The sequence below is a fragment of the Periplaneta americana genome, chromosome 4 (assembly GCF_040183065.1).
Source record: "Periplaneta americana isolate PAMFEO1 chromosome 4, P.americana_PAMFEO1_priV1, whole genome shotgun sequence".
NCBI classification, from domain to species: domain Eukaryota; kingdom Metazoa; phylum Arthropoda; class Insecta; order Blattodea; family Blattidae; genus Periplaneta; species Periplaneta americana.
Window position 1 is genome coordinate 73,103,764 of NC_091120.1, and position 17,978 is coordinate 73,121,741.

Genomic DNA, 17,978 nt, shown 5'->3' on the forward strand with positions numbered 1-17,978 from the left:
CCCGGACTACCAACGGCATGTGGCATTCTTATAAATTGATCTTCACTTGCGCTGACTTTGCCGGTTGATCCACAATCGCTTCTCCTTGTTGAGTTTTCACTTGCGCGCCTCAGCCTACCCTCACTGGTCGTTCTCTCAGTCTGTGCCTCAGCTCCCCAAACAGCATCTTCACTGGTTCCAGCATCTTCTTCCATACTAGGTTTTCCTTCTTCACTCTTCTTTCTTCTAAAGGGATCTGTGAAAACAGTGTTCTCTAGTTTACTTAGGTATGCTCTAATATCATTCACTCCCGTAAGCTCATCAATTCTTCTATTTGTTATTTCTGATTTCTTCTGCCCACTTGATGAGTTACTATTCTTATCAGTCCTCTCTACGCTTCTAGACTTCCTGTTTCGTGATGCACTTCTTCTGTTTACGTGTGGTATAGATGATGCTCTATTTCCACAAGTCTCTATTTCCTTATTTCTGTTCTTGTTACCGCAACTGAATAAATCCTCAATGTTTTGATTATTTAAGGACTCTACGTTAACTATGTTTCCGTTTATCTTCATTTTATCTTTTACTAAAGTTGCCCTAAATCCTTTACCTCGAGCTTCTTTTAATATTGGAGTTAACTTCTTTCGTTTCTCTCTAATTTCTTTTGCAAAGTCATTTTGTATGAATATATTTGTGCCTTTGAGTTGATGCGTATTGGCAATGATGTGTTCTTTGATAAAGTAACTGTTCAATTTCACAATAATTGGTCTTTTATTTCCCTTACCTACTCTATACGCGTTATTTATCGCACTTATGTCCAAGTTTAGACTGAAATACTTAGTTAATAATTGTAACACCACGTAACCAGTATCAATTCCTTTTTCATGATTGCAATCTTCAACACCATAAATTACAATGTTATTAATTCTATTATCATCTTCCCATTTTTTAACTATCGATTTTAGTACCACCTGCTCTTGGATAACCTCCTTTAACTTCTTTTCCACTTCAGTGTATCTGTTTACTAATGTATCTATATCACTTGCTACTTTGTTTAGTAGAACACTTGCCTTTAGTCTGTCTTCTCTCGTTTCTTTCATATAGTTTATCCATTCTCTTTGAAACACTTCATCACTGAAGACTCTTCCTTCTGTATCTCCAGGACCAGGGTTTAACTCCACATTTCCAATAATCAGTAGAATTGATAAAACAGCCGCGGCCACAAATATGTTGATTCTATCCGACCCTATAGCATATTCACCTTTTGAACATCTGCAACACTGCCCTGCATTGAAGCACCCGATTTGCGCCCTGTAAGAATTTAGGTCGTCGCCCATACCTTCTTCACACGCTAACCTACTTGCATATGCTGCTTACTACACAACCGTTCTCTATGACTGCACTTTGTGAACTGCAAACCACCTATAACGGCTGGGGGGGTCATCGTGCTAATCACACGATACCTCCATACTGGTTGGATGATCGTCCACCTCTGCTTAGGCATATGGACGTGAGGCCAGCAGCCGGCTGGTCGGTCTTGGCCCTTCATGGACTGTAGCGCCATGGATTTACTTTCACTATGAAATATGTAATATATTACATAAAAGACAACATTATTCTAACAAATCCAAAATTCAGACACAAAATAGTTAATTTGCCAAACACAACACCTTAGGCTATAGTTTTGTTCATTCTTTGTCAGCTTTGTCACTGACTTATGGGCCTTCTCACGAAACCTACTTTCAAGCGCACATGTCACAACAGAAATACCGTTTGATTTGTGGTATTTTTATACAAAATTGTGTATCTATCCCTATAGAACAGGAATTAGCAATAATATCAATTTTGTTAAAATTTGACTTATGGAGTTTCTAAAAAAACCGATCCAAATACGGTTTTAGGGTATGGTGTAGTGATGAACAAAACCCTAGATCTTATTTACCCCAGATAGGTCGGCCTTATAGGCTTTGACGTTAACAACTTTTGTCAGGTTTACTACGCTGCCATCTAGTTGTTACATAAGGAGTCACGTCATAATTCCCATTTGAATTGCATTAGCGACTGTACTGCCATCTCGTGTTCGTTTACGGTGGACGTGTGGCGAACCTGGCGGTTGTTCTCTTCAAAGTGCAACCGATTTTAACATAGCGCTGACCTATCTGTTACATATATGATCTAGGACAAAACTAACTGCCGCTCTCGCTCGCTGTGTTCGTTGCATTTGTCTTTCGAGTCTCGTCTCGTCATTCTCGTACGCTTCGAGTCTCGCTCATCATTCTCGAAATAGCATTTGGTTGGCGTGGAAAAATTTCGTAATTTTGAATAACATACCTCATTGAAATAAATAACATGATAAATGTTTAAATGAGACAAAAAGACAAAACAGAGCAGTGTCTTAGTTATCAAAATGTTCTGGTTCTATTATATATTACCTATGGTTATATACTTACTTACAAATGGCTTTTAAGAAACCCGAAGGATCATTGCCGCCCTCACATAAGCCCGCCATCGGTCCCTATCCTGTGCAAGATTAATCCAGTCTCTATCATCATATCCCACCTCCCTCAAATCCATTTTAATATTATCCTCCCATCTACGTCTCGGCCTCCCCAAAGATCTTTTTCCCTCCGGTCTCCCAACTAACATTCTATATGCATTTCTGGATTCGCCCATACGTGCTACATGCTTTGCCCATCTCAAACGTCTGGATTTAATGTTCCTAATTATGTCAGGTGAAGAATACAATGCGTGCAGTTCTGCGTTGTGCAACTTTCTCCATTCTCCTGTAACTTCATCCCGCTTAGCCCCAAATATTTTCCTAAGCACCTTATTCTCAAACACCCTTAACCTATGTTCCTCTCTCAACGTGAGAGTCCAAGTTTCACAACCATACAGAACAACCTATAATATAACTGTTTTATAAATTCTAACTTTCACATTTTTTGACAGCAGACTAGATGATAAAAGCTTCTCAACCGAATAATAACACGCATTTCCCATATTTATTCTGCGTTTAATTTCCTCCCGAGTGTCATTTATATTTGTTACTGTTCCTCCAAGATATTTGAATTTTTCCACCTCTTCGAAGGATAAATCTCCTATTTTTATATTTCCATTTCGTACAATATTCTGGTCACGAGACATAATCATATACTTTGTCTTTTCGGGATTTACTTCCAAACCGATCGCATTACTTCCTTCAAGTAAAATTTCCGTGTTTTCCCTAATCGTTTGTGTATTTCCTCCTAACATATTCACGTCATCCGCATAGACAAGAAGCTGATGTAACCCGTTCAATTCCAAACCCTGCCTGTTATCCTGAACTTTCCTAATGGCATATTCTAAAGCGAAGTTAAAAAGTAAAGATGATAGTGCATCTCCCTGCTTTAGCCCGCAGTGAATTGGAAAAGCATCAGATAGAAACTGACCTATACGGACTCTGCTGTATGTTTCACTGAGACACATTTTAATTAATCGAACTAGTTTCCTTGGAATACCAAATTCAATAAGAATATCATGTAATACTTCCCTCTTAACAGAGTCATATGCCTTTTTGAAATCTATGAATAACTGATGTACTGAGCCCTTATACTCCCATTTTTTCTTCATTATCTGTCGAATACAAAAAATCTGATCAATAGTCGATCTATTACGCCTAAAACCGCACTGATGATCCCCAATAATCTCACCTACGTACGGAGTTAATCTTCTCAAAAGAATATTGGACAAAATTTTGTACGACGTCACAAAAGTGATATTCCTCGAAAGTTACCATAGTTGGTTTTGTCCCCCTTCTTAAAAATAGGTACAATTATGGACTCCTACCTATGGTTATATAAATAAAAAAAAAACAATTCTCAAATAAATTTGCATTTCTAAGAAACATAAAACATAACGTTAATATCTTCTACTTGGAATTGCACACTTGATCTCAAACATATGAAAAGAAAATTCCTAGCCTTTTAATAAGAGCCTAGTAATTAAATAAAGATTGGGGAACGGATTATTATACACTGAAAGGTAGAGATATATCAAATAGGTCACTTGATTGTTTATACATATTATAACAGTTGCCAAAGTAGATAAAAGTTCAGTCAGGTATAAACAACTGTGGCGATTCATGGCTGCTTGACGTTCGGGACTTCGGGAGTGATCAATCTCGGCGTCTCCAAACACTCACAAGCAGTCTTTACGTCAACGACGCGACGTATACAACATTGTCGTGCGGATTTTCGGTTTTGCGGGCGCTGTTAATCTTGCTTTTCTCGATCGTTGTTCATCTCTAGTATGGTGCGTGAGCTCCGGTGATACCCATTGGAGGTGGCCCTCTAGCTTATTGCTTATCTGCCCAACGTTCAAGACTATGACCCGGTGCCAGATGGAGACGCCCAATGGGCGGTACCCGCGAACATTTTTGGTGGTAGACGAGAGATACATTACGACTAAGCTTACTAGCATCCAAGGGATGTCCATGGTAGTCGGGGATGCTTAAGTGGCGGCACCTGGTGTTCGAGTACAGTCTTTTGTTATCAGATGATGGTTAGGATCCTGTATGAATTTTCTCTTGGATATATCCGGGGCTGAAAATTCATTCATCTCATGACTACCTCTTGGGAATTGTAGGCCTATGTATGACGGACTTTACTGCAGCGTCTACATGCAGGGCGTTCAGGCGCCGCTGTATGAACACAAACATAGAAATAAATTATTCTGGAAACCTGTATTCTGTCACTGTGTTGAACATATCAAATAGCCTGGGTGAGATGCATCAGATGGCTTCTCAATTCCTGAATATCCCAAGAAGCAGGTACTCGGAGAAAAGCCCACAATAATTAGTTTTGCGACAGACCTGTCACAGACAAGAGTTTCGGCCTTATTAACGTATGTTTATGTTGCCTAATTCTCCGATTTGGTTGCAGAACCGTCATCATGGGGCTGAACATAAAGTGTGTGCCAGTGCTGGAGAGGGCGATATGTTGCTGCTGCAGCTGCACTCTGCGGACCGCCAGCCTCGTCATCGGATGGTTAGAAATGGTCAGTATAGTACAACATAATGCGTTATGGTCATATTAATGAGCACATAATCACACTGTTTTATCCGCAGGTCTGCTACATTCTTTTGTTCGTCAACGCGGTGCTGAATCTCGTCTTCTTGGATCCGTCGCAGCCACCAAAACAAGAAGCACCTTTCAGTAAGTGTACATAATGACAATTCAGCAAGTTTAGCCTTAGTGGAATTACCTTTCATTTTGTTGTTTTGTAGTCATCTATGCTATAAAAATAGTACTGTCTAATCGGTTTTTAAGTTTAAATGAATTTAAATTTTAGCTTGCACTAGTTTTGGGAATGGAGATGGAAAATGGAACAAGAAGTGAGAGTGTAAAATAAAGTTGGGGCTAAAGCTGAGAATGGAGATATATGTGGAGGCTGGGATCTGAGTAATTGTGGGGAGAGGGTGGGCATGGAGAAAGACCTAAAGTTTGAGTTGGAAATAGGGAAGGAGAAATGGATAGAAATTAATCCCTTACCGCATGGGACAGTCTTGCACACACCGGTTTAATATTCAAGTAACTTAAGTAGTTCTTTCTTTCTCAACTGATGTCACATATGGTCAAATCCAATTCTTGACCGTGTGCCATTATCTGTCCCAGTATGCAGTTTGAAATATTATATGCTTATATTTAAATTATATGAATATAAAACCGGTATGTGCCATATCTGTCCCAGAATGCGATAAGGGGGCTGAGAACAAGAAAGATATTGGAATTGAAGCCGAATATGGGAGAAGACAATATGGATGAATAGTGAACAGAGAGTAGTTATGTAGGAGAAACTGACCCTGGAAATTGTGAAGTATTTCAGACCTGAAGTTCAGACTCAGAACTATACTAAAATGGAAAAAGAATGGAAATGGAAATTGAGTTGTTGATAGAGAACACTCGAATAGAGGGGCTTAGGCTGGAATTTGAAACATCACAGAAACAGGGTTTAGGGAAACTCTGAAACGCCTACCGTTAAAGCTGCATGCTAAAGAGGAGGATGTTCGGGTTTGCCGCCTTTGTAGCTCAGTTAGCAGAGTGCCGGTTTAAGATGACTGCGGACACGGGCTCAAATCTCGACGATGATGGAGTCGTATTTGTGATGGAAAAATCAAGATAGTTGAGGGTTTCTCTCGAGATTTCCCCGTTTCCACTATCATTGTACTATCACTCCCCATTTCAACATTAGTTATTATTATTATTATTATTATTATTATTATTATTATTATTACTATTATTATTAATATTATTATAACTGTTATTGTTAAGCCTATTATTATTATTAATATTATTATAACTGTTATTGCTAAGTCTATTATTATTATTATTATTATTATTATTATTATTATTACGATAGTTATTCTGATGGTGTGATGTTGCTTGTCATAATACTTTTAGTTTTATGATAGAAGTTATAAAATAGATAAGAAACATAGACTAATGGCTTTGGTTGAAGTGGGATTGATGACGATGCCTCGTGGTGATGGTTGTGGTGGTAATTGTATAATAATGAATATAAAGCCTTAAAATTGAAATGGTATTGACAATAATGGCAGTGGAGGAAAATTTTATTATGAGACATAATGGGTTGTGGTTGTGGCTTTTTGGCCATCATGCTAGGTGATGGTAATAATGTGTGATGTTATTGACCAAGATGTCAGGCGATGATGATAGAAGCCGTTCCACGGTGGTTGAAGCATGACCTTGAATGCAAAGTGAACAAAGATGCGTTTACTCTAAGATTTTAACGTATTGCCACCCACGTAACCTGTGCGAGATGACAAGGCCATGGTTCAACTACAGTCGAACGGCTTCTATAGTCTACGCATTTGGAACTGGCGGATCAAGGTTATTTAGTCTCCTCCACACTCAGTGAGCTCCTAGTATAGAGCTCAATGTCCACATGTACCTCATCTTCTAAGCTCCGGCTGGTCCTCTTCCCTCTAACATGCCGCGCCACTGATCCACCTAACTTTTCTTGAGGAGAACGGTCCAAGAATAGGAGTAAGCACGTATGGCAAATGCAGTCCATTGCTTGACCTTGAGCAGCCAGTTAGTCATTATGTCAGGTATTGATGGTAGTGATAATAATGATGGTATACTGGATTCTGATTGTAATGTTATTGGTAATGATATCAGTTATTGATGGTAGTGATGATAATGGTGGTATACTGGATTCTGATTGTAATGTTATTGGTAATTATGTTAGGTATTGATGGTAGTGATGATGATGGTATACTGGATTCTGATTGTAATGTTATTGGTAATTATGTTAGGTACTGATGGTAGTGATGATAATGGTGGTATACTGGATTCTGATTGTAATGTTATAGCTAATAATGGTAGGTATTGATGGTAGTGATGATGACGGTATACTGGATTCTGATTGTAATGTTATTGGTAATTATGTTAGGTACTGATGGTAGTGATGATGGTGGTATACTGGATTCTGATTGTAATGTTATTGGTAATTATGTTAGGTACTGATGGTAGTGATGATAATGGTGGTATACTGGATTCTGATTGTAATGTTATAGCTAATAATGGTAGGTATTGATGGTAGTGATGATGATGGTATACTGGATTCTGATTGTAATGTTATTGGTAATTATGTTAGGTACTGATGGTAGTGATGATAATGGTGGTATACTGGATTCTGATTGTAATGTTATTGGTAATTATGGTAGGTATTGATGGTAGTGATGATGATGGTATACTGGATTCTGATTGTAATGTTATTGGTAATTATGTTAGGTATTGATGGTAGTGATGATGATGGTATACTGGATTCTGATTGTAATGTTATTGGCAATGTCAGGTGGTGATGAAAATGATGATACACTGGTTCTTATTCTAATGTTATTGTTGGTAGTGATGTCAGGTACTGATGGTAGTGATGATAATGATGGTATACTGGATTCTGATTGTAATGTTATTGGTAATCATGTCAGGTATTGATGGTAGTGATGATAATGATGGTAAACTGGATTCTGATTGTAATGTTATTGGAAATATCTGGTGGTGATGAAAATGATTATATATTGGTTCTAATTGTAATGTTATTGGTAATGATGTCAGGTACTGATGGTAGTTATGATAGAGATGGTATACTGGATTCTGATTGTAATGTTATTGGTAATTATGGTAGGTATTGATGGTAGTGATGATCAGGGAACGGATTTATATGGACTAAAAATATATGAAATATGTAAATATATATGTAGTTATTTTTACCAAAATATGGAATTAAATATGGATTTTTACCAAAATATGGAATTAAATATGGACTTAAAATTATAAAAAAATGACTATGTACGTTAAATATTGGTACATTTTAATCAAACTAAACAAAAAATATAATGGACGTACCTTATCTTCCAATGTAGTTTCAACAAAACACAATTTTTATTGTCTGTTACCATAACAATAGGTTACAAACATTTCTTTCAAGTGCTGAAAAGTGAATCTTCTTCTATTGTCTCTGAGGATAGATTTATACTGACTAAAAGAGCGTTCGACGTCACAAGAAGTAACTGGTACATAATTCAATTTCACAATGTCTGCTGGGGATAAGTCCAAGTTAATCTTCACTGTTGATTCACCACTCATCACAGCAACAACCTTTTGTAGTTCTTCATATCCAGGGTTTTTTGAAAGTACAGTGTCCACCTTAGCTCTTACTGCATCTGCAACTTTACCTCTACCACGATTCAGTTGTTCCACAGTACTATTTATAATTTCAAAACTTTCAGATAGTGAAAGGTGCCTATTTTGGAGACTTTTGAGCGTTTTTATGATGCATGAAAATGTATGCTGAATGTGAGCTAAGTCATTCTTCACACTTATGTCACAGGTAACTGTTTTCGCAGTATCAATTGAGACTGCATCTTCAGAGTCCAATGCAAGGAGAACATTGTTAATAGAGTCTATATGTTCGGCATAATATTCAACTGCTTCTAGCCATGTACCCCATCTAGTTAAAATTGGCTTTGGTGGCAATGGAATTTCAGGGTACATTTCTTTCAACACGTTAACTCTACTGGGAGCTTTGAGAAATACTTTTTTCACTGATGAAATCAACAAATCTACTTTAGGGAAATTGTCTCTGACCACTTCTGCCACACGATGAAATGCATGCGCCACACAAGTAAAATGAGTCAATTTAGGATATACAACAGATAATGCTTGTCCAGCTTTGACCATATAAGGGGCAGCATCGCTAATAAAGAATAACACATTATCGTACATAATACCCTTTGGCCACAGGATACCCATAGCTTCGTTGAACAGTTTAACTATAGTTTTGTTATTGCACTTTTCTAGAACATCACAATGTAAAAGAATTCGTTCAGAATATTGTTCACTTAACAAACCGATAACTACATTACCAACAAGTCTACCTTCTTTGTCGGGAGTCTCATCAATGGAAACCCAAATTGAACTATCTTTAATTTCATCTCTTATCTTCTGTATTGTCTCATCGTAGATGGATGGAGCATACGTCTTCCTAAGTGTTGACTCATCCGGGATTGTATGTTGAGTATATTTTTCAAGGAATTCCCTGAAGACCTTATTCTTTAGTTTGTAGAGAGGAATATCAGCAGAGATGAGAGAACGGCACAGGTCGATGTTAAACTCAGATCTTACATTCGATGTTGTTGGTTGTGTTAAAAACAATTGTCTCTGCTTGGAATTTAGTTGTTTGTTGGCCTGATGTTTACTAGTTGTAATGTGTTGTTGCACCAGGAACTTTTGTGTAGATGATACTGCACACTGACACAAATTACAAAATAATATTTTATTGTCAGTTGATAAACCATCTTCTTTAAATTCTGAAATGTAACTTGTTAGTTTTGATTTTAAATTGACTGAATGACGTACTTTTGGCATATTTACCGTCTTTATAGTATGATTTACAAAACTGAACCTATGTGTACTCTGACTGGCATTTAACTGTTGAGCTGCACAACTGAAGTCTGTTAAAAATTTTAAATTAAATTAATACAGTTTTGTAACTTACTTTCCCATTGTTGATAGGACTGCTAATTTTCAAATAACTCTGATGTTAAAGGGATTACTGAACATGTGTTTAAATCTCTATTGTGGAAATGTATTTTTAAAAGTTAATGGAATTTTGTTTTGTTTTATTGTTAAACCTAATATAATATGGACTGTTTTATATGAAATATGGAAAATATATGGAAATTAACGAAAATATGTACTAAACTCTAAAATATGGAAAAATATGGAAAATAAAAGTAGGATTTTTCAACCCTACACATTGTGAAACATAAAGATAATGCAAAATATAAATTATATTAGCTTTATAAGTAAATATGTATTTACATATAAATCCTTTCCCTGGTGATGATGATGGTATACTGGATTCTGATTGTAATGTTATTGGTAATTATGTTAGGTATTGATGGTAGTGATGATGATGGTATACTGGATTCTGATTGTAATGTTATTGGTAATTATGTTAGGTACTGATGGTAGTGATGATAATGGTAGTATACTGGATTCTGATTGTAATGTTATTGGTAATTATGGTAGGTATTGATGGTAGTGATGATAATGGTGGTATACTGGATTCTTATTGTAATGTTATTGGTAATTATGTTAGGTATTGATGGTAGTGATGATGATGGTATACTGGATTCTGATTGTAATGTTATTGGTAATTATGTCAGGTACTGATGGTAGTGATGATAATGATGGTATACTGGATCCTGATTGTAATGTTATTGGCAATGTCAGGTGGTGATGAAAATGATAATACACTGGTTCTTATTGTAATGTTATTGGTAGTGATGTCAGGTACTGATAGTAATGATGATAATGATGGTATACTGGATTCTGATTGTAATGTTATTGGTAATTATGTCAGGTATTGATGGTAGTGATGATAGTGATGGTAAACTGGATTCTGATTGTAATATTATTGGAAATATCTGATGGTGATGAATATGATTATATATTGGTTCTAATTGTAATGTTATTGGTAATGATGTCAGGTACTGATGGTAGTTATGATAGTGATGGTATACTGGATTCTGATTGTAATGTTATTGGTAATTATGTTAGGTGTTGCTGGTAGTGATGATGGTGGTATACTGGATTCTGATCGTAATGTTATTGGTAACTATGTCAGGTATTCATGTTAGTGATGATAACGATGATATGCTGAATTCTGATTGTAATGTTATTGGTAATAATGTCAGATACTGATGATAGTGATGATAATGATGCTATAGTGGATTGTGATTGAAATGTTATTGGTAATTATATCAAATATTGATGATAGTGATGATAAGGATGGTATACTGAATACTGATTGTAATGTTATTGGTAATTATGTCAGGTTCTGATGGTGATGGTAATGATGGTATACTGAATTCTGATTGTAATGTTATTGGTATTTATGTCAGGTTCTGATGGTAGTGATGATAATGATGGTATACTGACTTCTGATTGTAATGTTATTGGTAATTATGTCAGGTTCTGATGGTAGTGATGATAATGATGGTATACTGAATTCTGATTGTAATGTTATTGATAATTATGCCAGGTTCTGATGATAGTGATGATAATTATGGTATACTGAATTCTGATTGTAATGTTATTGATAATTATGTCAGGTTCTGATGGTAGTGATGATAATGATGGTATACTGAATTCTGATTATAATGTTATTGGTAATTATGCCAGGTTCTGATGGTAGTGATGATAATGATGGTATACTGAATTCTGATTGTAATGTTATTGGTAATTATGTCAGGTTCTGATGGTAGTGATAATAATGATGATATACTGGATTGTGATTGTAATGTTATTGGTAATTATATCAAGTATTGATGATAGTGATGATAATTATGGTATACTGAATTCTGATTGTAATGTTATTGGTAATTATGTCAGGTTCTGATGGTAGTGATAATAATGATGGTATACTGAATTCTGATTGTAATGTTATTGGTAATTGTGTCAGGTTCTGATGGTAGTGATAATAATGATGATATACTGGATTGTGATTATAATGTTATTGGTAATTATATCAAGTATTGATGATAGTGATGATAATGATGGTATACTGAATTCTGATTGTAATGTTATTGGTAATTATGTCAGGTTCTGATGGTAGTGATGATAATGATGGTATACTGAATTCTGATTGTAATGTTATTGGTAATTATGTCAGGTTCTGATGGTAGTGATAATAATGATGATATACTGGATTGTGATTATAATGTTATTGGTAATTATATCAAGTATTGATGATAGTGATGATAATTATGGTATACTGAATTCTGATTGTAATGTTATTGGTAATTATGTCAGGTTCTGATGGTAGTGATAATAATGATGGTATACTGAATTCTGATTGTAATGTTATTGGTAATTGTGTCAGGTTCTGATGGTAGTGATAATAATGATGATGTACTGGATTGTGATTATAATGTTATTGGTAATTATATCAAGTATTGATGACAGTGATGATAATGATGGTATACTGAATTCTGATTGTAATGTTATTGGTAATTATGTCAGGTACTGATGGTAGTGATGATAATGATGGTATACTGAATTCTGATTGTAATGTTATTGATAATTATGTCAGGTTCTGATGGTAGTGATGATAATGATGGTATACTGGATTCTGATTGTAATATTATTGGTAACTGTGTCACGTACTGATGGAATTGATGGTAATTATGGTATACTGTATTCTTATTGTATTGTTATTGAAAATGATTTCAGTTACTGCTTGTAGTGATGATGATGATGATGATGATGATGATGATGATGATGATGATGATGATGATGATGATGATGATGATGATATTTTGGGTTCTGATTGTATTGTTAAAAGTAATGTTGTGCTGATAATGATTGTATACCTATTGGATTCTGAATGTAATGTTAGGTAATGACGTCAAGTGGTGATCAAAATGGTGATGTTATACAGGGACATCACTTTATTTTTACCAACATTTTTAACATTAACCTGGCTATACTCGGAAACACTGTTACTCCCCTTGCATTACAGGAGTTTGGTGTTGCTAGTGCAATATGTAAACAAAACATTTTACTAGCTATAGGAGGAGAGAAAAGTACAGTAGTGTAGCCATTTATGTTACAGGGAAATACAGTATTACGATTTTCAGTTTGACCATTACTTTTACGGTATTTTATCAAGAGACAGTAGAGTAGTAACAATTTTTTTTTCACAAACCCAACTCATCAGGCTGTTATGTTCATTATGTAATGTCTACTTTAATACCTACTTTATTCAGCATATTACGAGGGGGATCCAGGAAATAACGACCGTTCGCGCATACCCGCCCCGCAGCTGACTCCCCTTCCTTTGTTTGAAGGTCAACTGGCTTCCTTAACATGTGTTCTCATAATGTTGTGAGTATTGGTTGCAACAAGTTGCCATTGTGCATTTTGTGTTACTTCAAAATGAACGACGTGATTGATAATCCCGCCGACTTTGAGGTGAGGAGTGTGATTCGATTTTTGAATGCCCGACATTTGAAACCTGCAGAAATTTACCGGCAATTGAAAGAGGTGTATGGTGATACTGTAATGAATGAAAGAAATGTGAGAAAATGGTGCGAAATGTTCAACAATGGGCGAACAAATGTCCACGATGAAACTCGACCCGGACGCCCATCACTCATCACAGAAGACCTGAAGACTAAAGTGAACAACAGAATCTTGCAAGACAGGCGCACATCACTCGACGAATTGCATATTGCCTTTCCTGACATTTCTCGTTCTTTGCTTGGTGAAATTGTGTCGCAACATCTTGGCTACCACAAAATCTGTGCCCGCCCGCACACTGCTGCTTCAACTCGAGAATTGCTGGATCAATTCGGTTGGGAAATCTTTGATCATCCGCCCTAGCTCCTAGCTCATCCCTTGCTCCTAGCGAGTTTCACCTTTTCACTAAGCTGAAAGACTTTCTGGGTGGTACGCGTTTTGGAAGTGATGAAGAGTTGAAGAAGACAGTGAACACCTGGCTTAATGAACTGGCGGCAGGGGAGTATAACACGGGAATTCTAAAGCTAGTGAACAGATACGACAAATGTTTAAATGTAGGTGGTGATTATGTAGGGAAGTAAAGGAAGCTTCAGTTATGTAACAGACTTTGTTTTTTTTTTCAAATAAATATATTTTTTTTAATTATTACAACAAAACGGTCGTTATTTCCTGGATCCCCCTCGTACTAACCTAATTTATTCCTGGGAATTTTGTGAGCACTTCCGTAAGAAACCTCAATTTCTACAGCTAACTTCTTGACCGACTTATTACGACTTCACTGCATCCTTTCTCTAGCATCTTCTACAGCATCTTCTGTCCCCTTTGTTGGCCTTCTTACACTTTTCTTCCTTTCTGTACACGCTGTTGCTCTAAATTTATTTACCAGATTAATGACATTTCTACGAAAATATTCCGTAATATAATCAGGAAAACGTTAAAAAAAAACTGTTGTTCACATTCGGTTATATTGTAATTCCAGTTTCCATCATCGTCCTTCATACCTACTAACAGTAAAACAAAACTCTTGTTTAAATAATGCTGTTAAGTACCGTACCATATTATAGGGTACCGTATTTTCGGCAACTCTAATCTTCACTTGTGCTCAGTCCACAAAGATAAATTCAGTTATGCTACACACCATACCTGTGCGAAAATAAACTTCAATAATATAAGCTCTTTCTTCTATAGAAAATGCAACATATTTATGAAACACACTATACTCTGTACTGTTTTCTTCACTGCTAGCAACAGCGGCCGGGCTGACGTTAGCAAGGACATTAGTGAAAGGGGTGGAAGTCAAGTACATTCAGAAACGCAGGTACAATAAAAATTTAAGTAAAAATAAAATGATGTCCCTGTACTTGATTCTTATTATAATGTTATTGATAATATCGGGTATTTATGGTAGTGAATAGGGCACGCTTCCGTACAGGGACAGTAGCATTTCCTCTAAGATTATAGCCCAGTTTAGGTGTGTGTGTATTAATCGAAAATAATGTCATATAAACATATTTTCTAGCCCCTAATTTTCGATTAATACACACACACCTAAACTGGGTTCTAACCTTAGGGGAAATGCCACTGTCCCTATACGGCAGCGCGCCCGATTCTTTTATTATAGGATATTTTATTTTGTTCACGGTACATATGACTTGACTAGAAGTCAACTACGTGAATGTAGCCGTATCTTAGCTTGGTAACGCAATAGTATAGAAAGATGATTTCGAGGAACCTCCTGCAGATATGAACACTAACCCTAATTTAACTCTACCTTCAGATTGATACAAAAAGTTGGTAGCCTACATGCTTACATTAGTTTCACTTACCGGTAGCCGGTCAAGAATAGTAATATAAATGTATTTTTCTTTAGCGCTGCAGCTATAAGCTAACGCTATAAACCAATGCAACATAATAGTTGTAATCTTTCTTACCAAAGTTGAAGCGTGGTTCTGTTGTCCTTCAACCGATGTGGAGTTGAATAATAAACAGTGTGTAAATTCGGTCTCGCACACATAAAATGCTTGAAGGTGAAGAGAAAGACGAGAATATTCAAGCAACTAGTATCTACATCTTCATTTTGTTAGGACACTCAGTGCGTGTGTATAACCTGACTAATCATTAAAAAATACAACTTTCGTTGCCTACACAATTCTCTTCGACATGCACAGTATATAATACTGTAGCTTATCCAGACAAAGTTCGTTTGACAAACAACAAATACGAAAATGTAAGCCTGCATCTCTCACTCTCTCCCCTCGTATAAATAATTTCAGCAATAATTCCACAAAGACCGAGGAAATAAACAGCACTGCCACAAAATAAGATGGAAACTTCTAATCCTTCGGACCGGAAAAATGTGTATGAGATGAGATACTATTAATCGAAAGGGCGAATATATCGATTATAGTAAAAGACTATTCATAGGAAAGAGACTACGTTCCATCTAACACAAAAAAGAAAACTATAAGTACCACGATACCGTATAACTTTACCTCTGACTGAGGTTCTGGCTGATAGGAGGAGCAAATATTCAAAAGAGACTTTGTCCTTCAAATCGAATTTTAAGGTAGGATATGAACAAAAATGGATTTTATTCTCTTCTTAATGTTATAATTGTGTACCGACTGCATAAAGATAAGATAAAGATAAAGATAGCATGAAGGGCAAAGGCCTCCTTAAAAAAGGGAAAGATCTATTTGCCTAACGTTGTAAGCTAGTTCACGTTAGACGTGATATTTAAGTCTAGGAACTTGAATTTCTTTAACAATGATTCTCTCACCGCCTTTCACAACTTCCTGTCTATGCACAAATGTCCCTGGAGTAGTTTCCACTTTCTTCTGTCGCTTGCCTCTCTGGACCATTGTTGACCTGCATGTTCTTTGAAGAAGTTTGCCCATCTACGCCGAGGTCTGCCTTGAAATCTCCTTCCTATACGGGGGTCCCACATGGTAGCTCGGTATGTCCATCTGTTGCCTGGCCACGTGTCCACCCCATTTCCATTTGGATGTAATGGCTGCATGTGTGATGTCCTGTGTATCTGCTAGTCGGTACATTGTCATATTTGGGATTTTCTCCTTCAGTGATACGCCCATAATTTTGCGCATCATTTTCCTTTGACACTACATAATTATGAATAATAATCTGTTCAGAATGTAGTAAAACTAAGTACAGTAGAATCCCGATTATCTGTCACCGTATTAACCGATTGGCGGATTATCCGACTTTCTCTCGCTTTTTTTTTTCTACAGAAATATATTAAATTCTGTACTTTATATTAACACAGTACTTTTTCTAGAGAGGGTTATAACAAGCTTTTGCCCATACACAGTATGGTATACTGTTCGAGTTGTACTGTATAACTTCTATATACTGTACGTAGGCAACTAGACCGGAGAAAGTAAACAAGCCCTAGCCTGTTCCCCCACCTCCGTCAAACGTTCCGCTATCACTCAACTTGTATGTCTTCCATTGGGACCTGAACTTCGAAGTCTATTTGTAATATGGTAGTAGTCTAATATCATATAAGCTTTAATTCATATGATACGTTTCTGGCTCTATCTCAGAAACGGATTGACCGAATTATTATTATTATTATTATTATTATTATTATTATTATTATTATTATTATTATTATTATTTGTATACGAATAAGGTTTATTATCACCTTTAAAATGATGTGTCTGAAGACAGGAATGCAATTTGAAATTTAAAAGTGGGGGTGGCTCGAGATGATCGGATGGAACAGAAAATTCAATCAGCAATGGTTTTGAACTTCCTCCTCGAAAATAAATCAACGTGTTTTTCCTCAGAACTGTGTCCCCTGCACATTTAAAGTTATTCAAGGTGGGAAGTTTTGAAATAAATACACAGTTCACTTTTATATACACATATTCTATAACAAGAAACAAATTTAACGAAACGCACTTTTTTAAAAGTACGCTCGTTAAGCCGGAAGGTCGCGAGTTCGACTCCCGGTAATGTTATGCATTTTCTTCATTGATCTAATCCTTTCGGCCACACCATGGACCGAGGTTCACTCAGCTTATAACAGAAATTAATATCAGGGGTATTTCCTTCGAGGTTAAAATTGAAGCTCGTAGAACTGATATCCTTACTGTCCTAATATCGACTGTCTTTAAAGGTGAAAAGCTTAACCCCCCCGCTAACCTGTGGCCTGCATGATCTACAATAAGGATAACTTTACTTTTATTAATGTTTGAACTTCTCTTTGCAGAAACGATGCCATTTGCCATCGGTGCTTTGGTATCGCACGTCGTGGCCATACTCGTCATCGGATTGCTTCTGTTTGGTGTCCATAAAGTAAGAAAAACACATCCTTATGTTACATTAGCATTTCATCTTGTGTATGTTAGGCCGCATCTGTGGCTCAGCTCTAGCGAGCTAGTCTGTCTT

At 36.3% G+C, this 17,978-nt stretch overlaps 1 protein-coding gene across 1 annotated transcript in view; it reads left to right on the top strand.

The window, feature by feature from the left end:
- LOC138697926 (lysosomal-associated transmembrane protein 4B-like) overlaps positions 1-17,978 on the top strand; it is a 64,273-nt gene that overhangs the window by 26,656 nt on the left and 19,639 nt on the right. The window contains exons 2-4 of the mRNA XM_069823536.1: positions 4,896-5,010; positions 5,081-5,168; positions 17,800-17,885. Coding sequence (XP_069679637.1) covers positions 4,906-5,010; positions 5,081-5,168; positions 17,800-17,885 — 279 coding nt within the window. The 5' untranslated portion in view covers positions 4,896-4,905. The remainder of the gene's footprint in view (positions 1-4,895; positions 5,011-5,080; positions 5,169-17,799; positions 17,886-17,978) is intronic.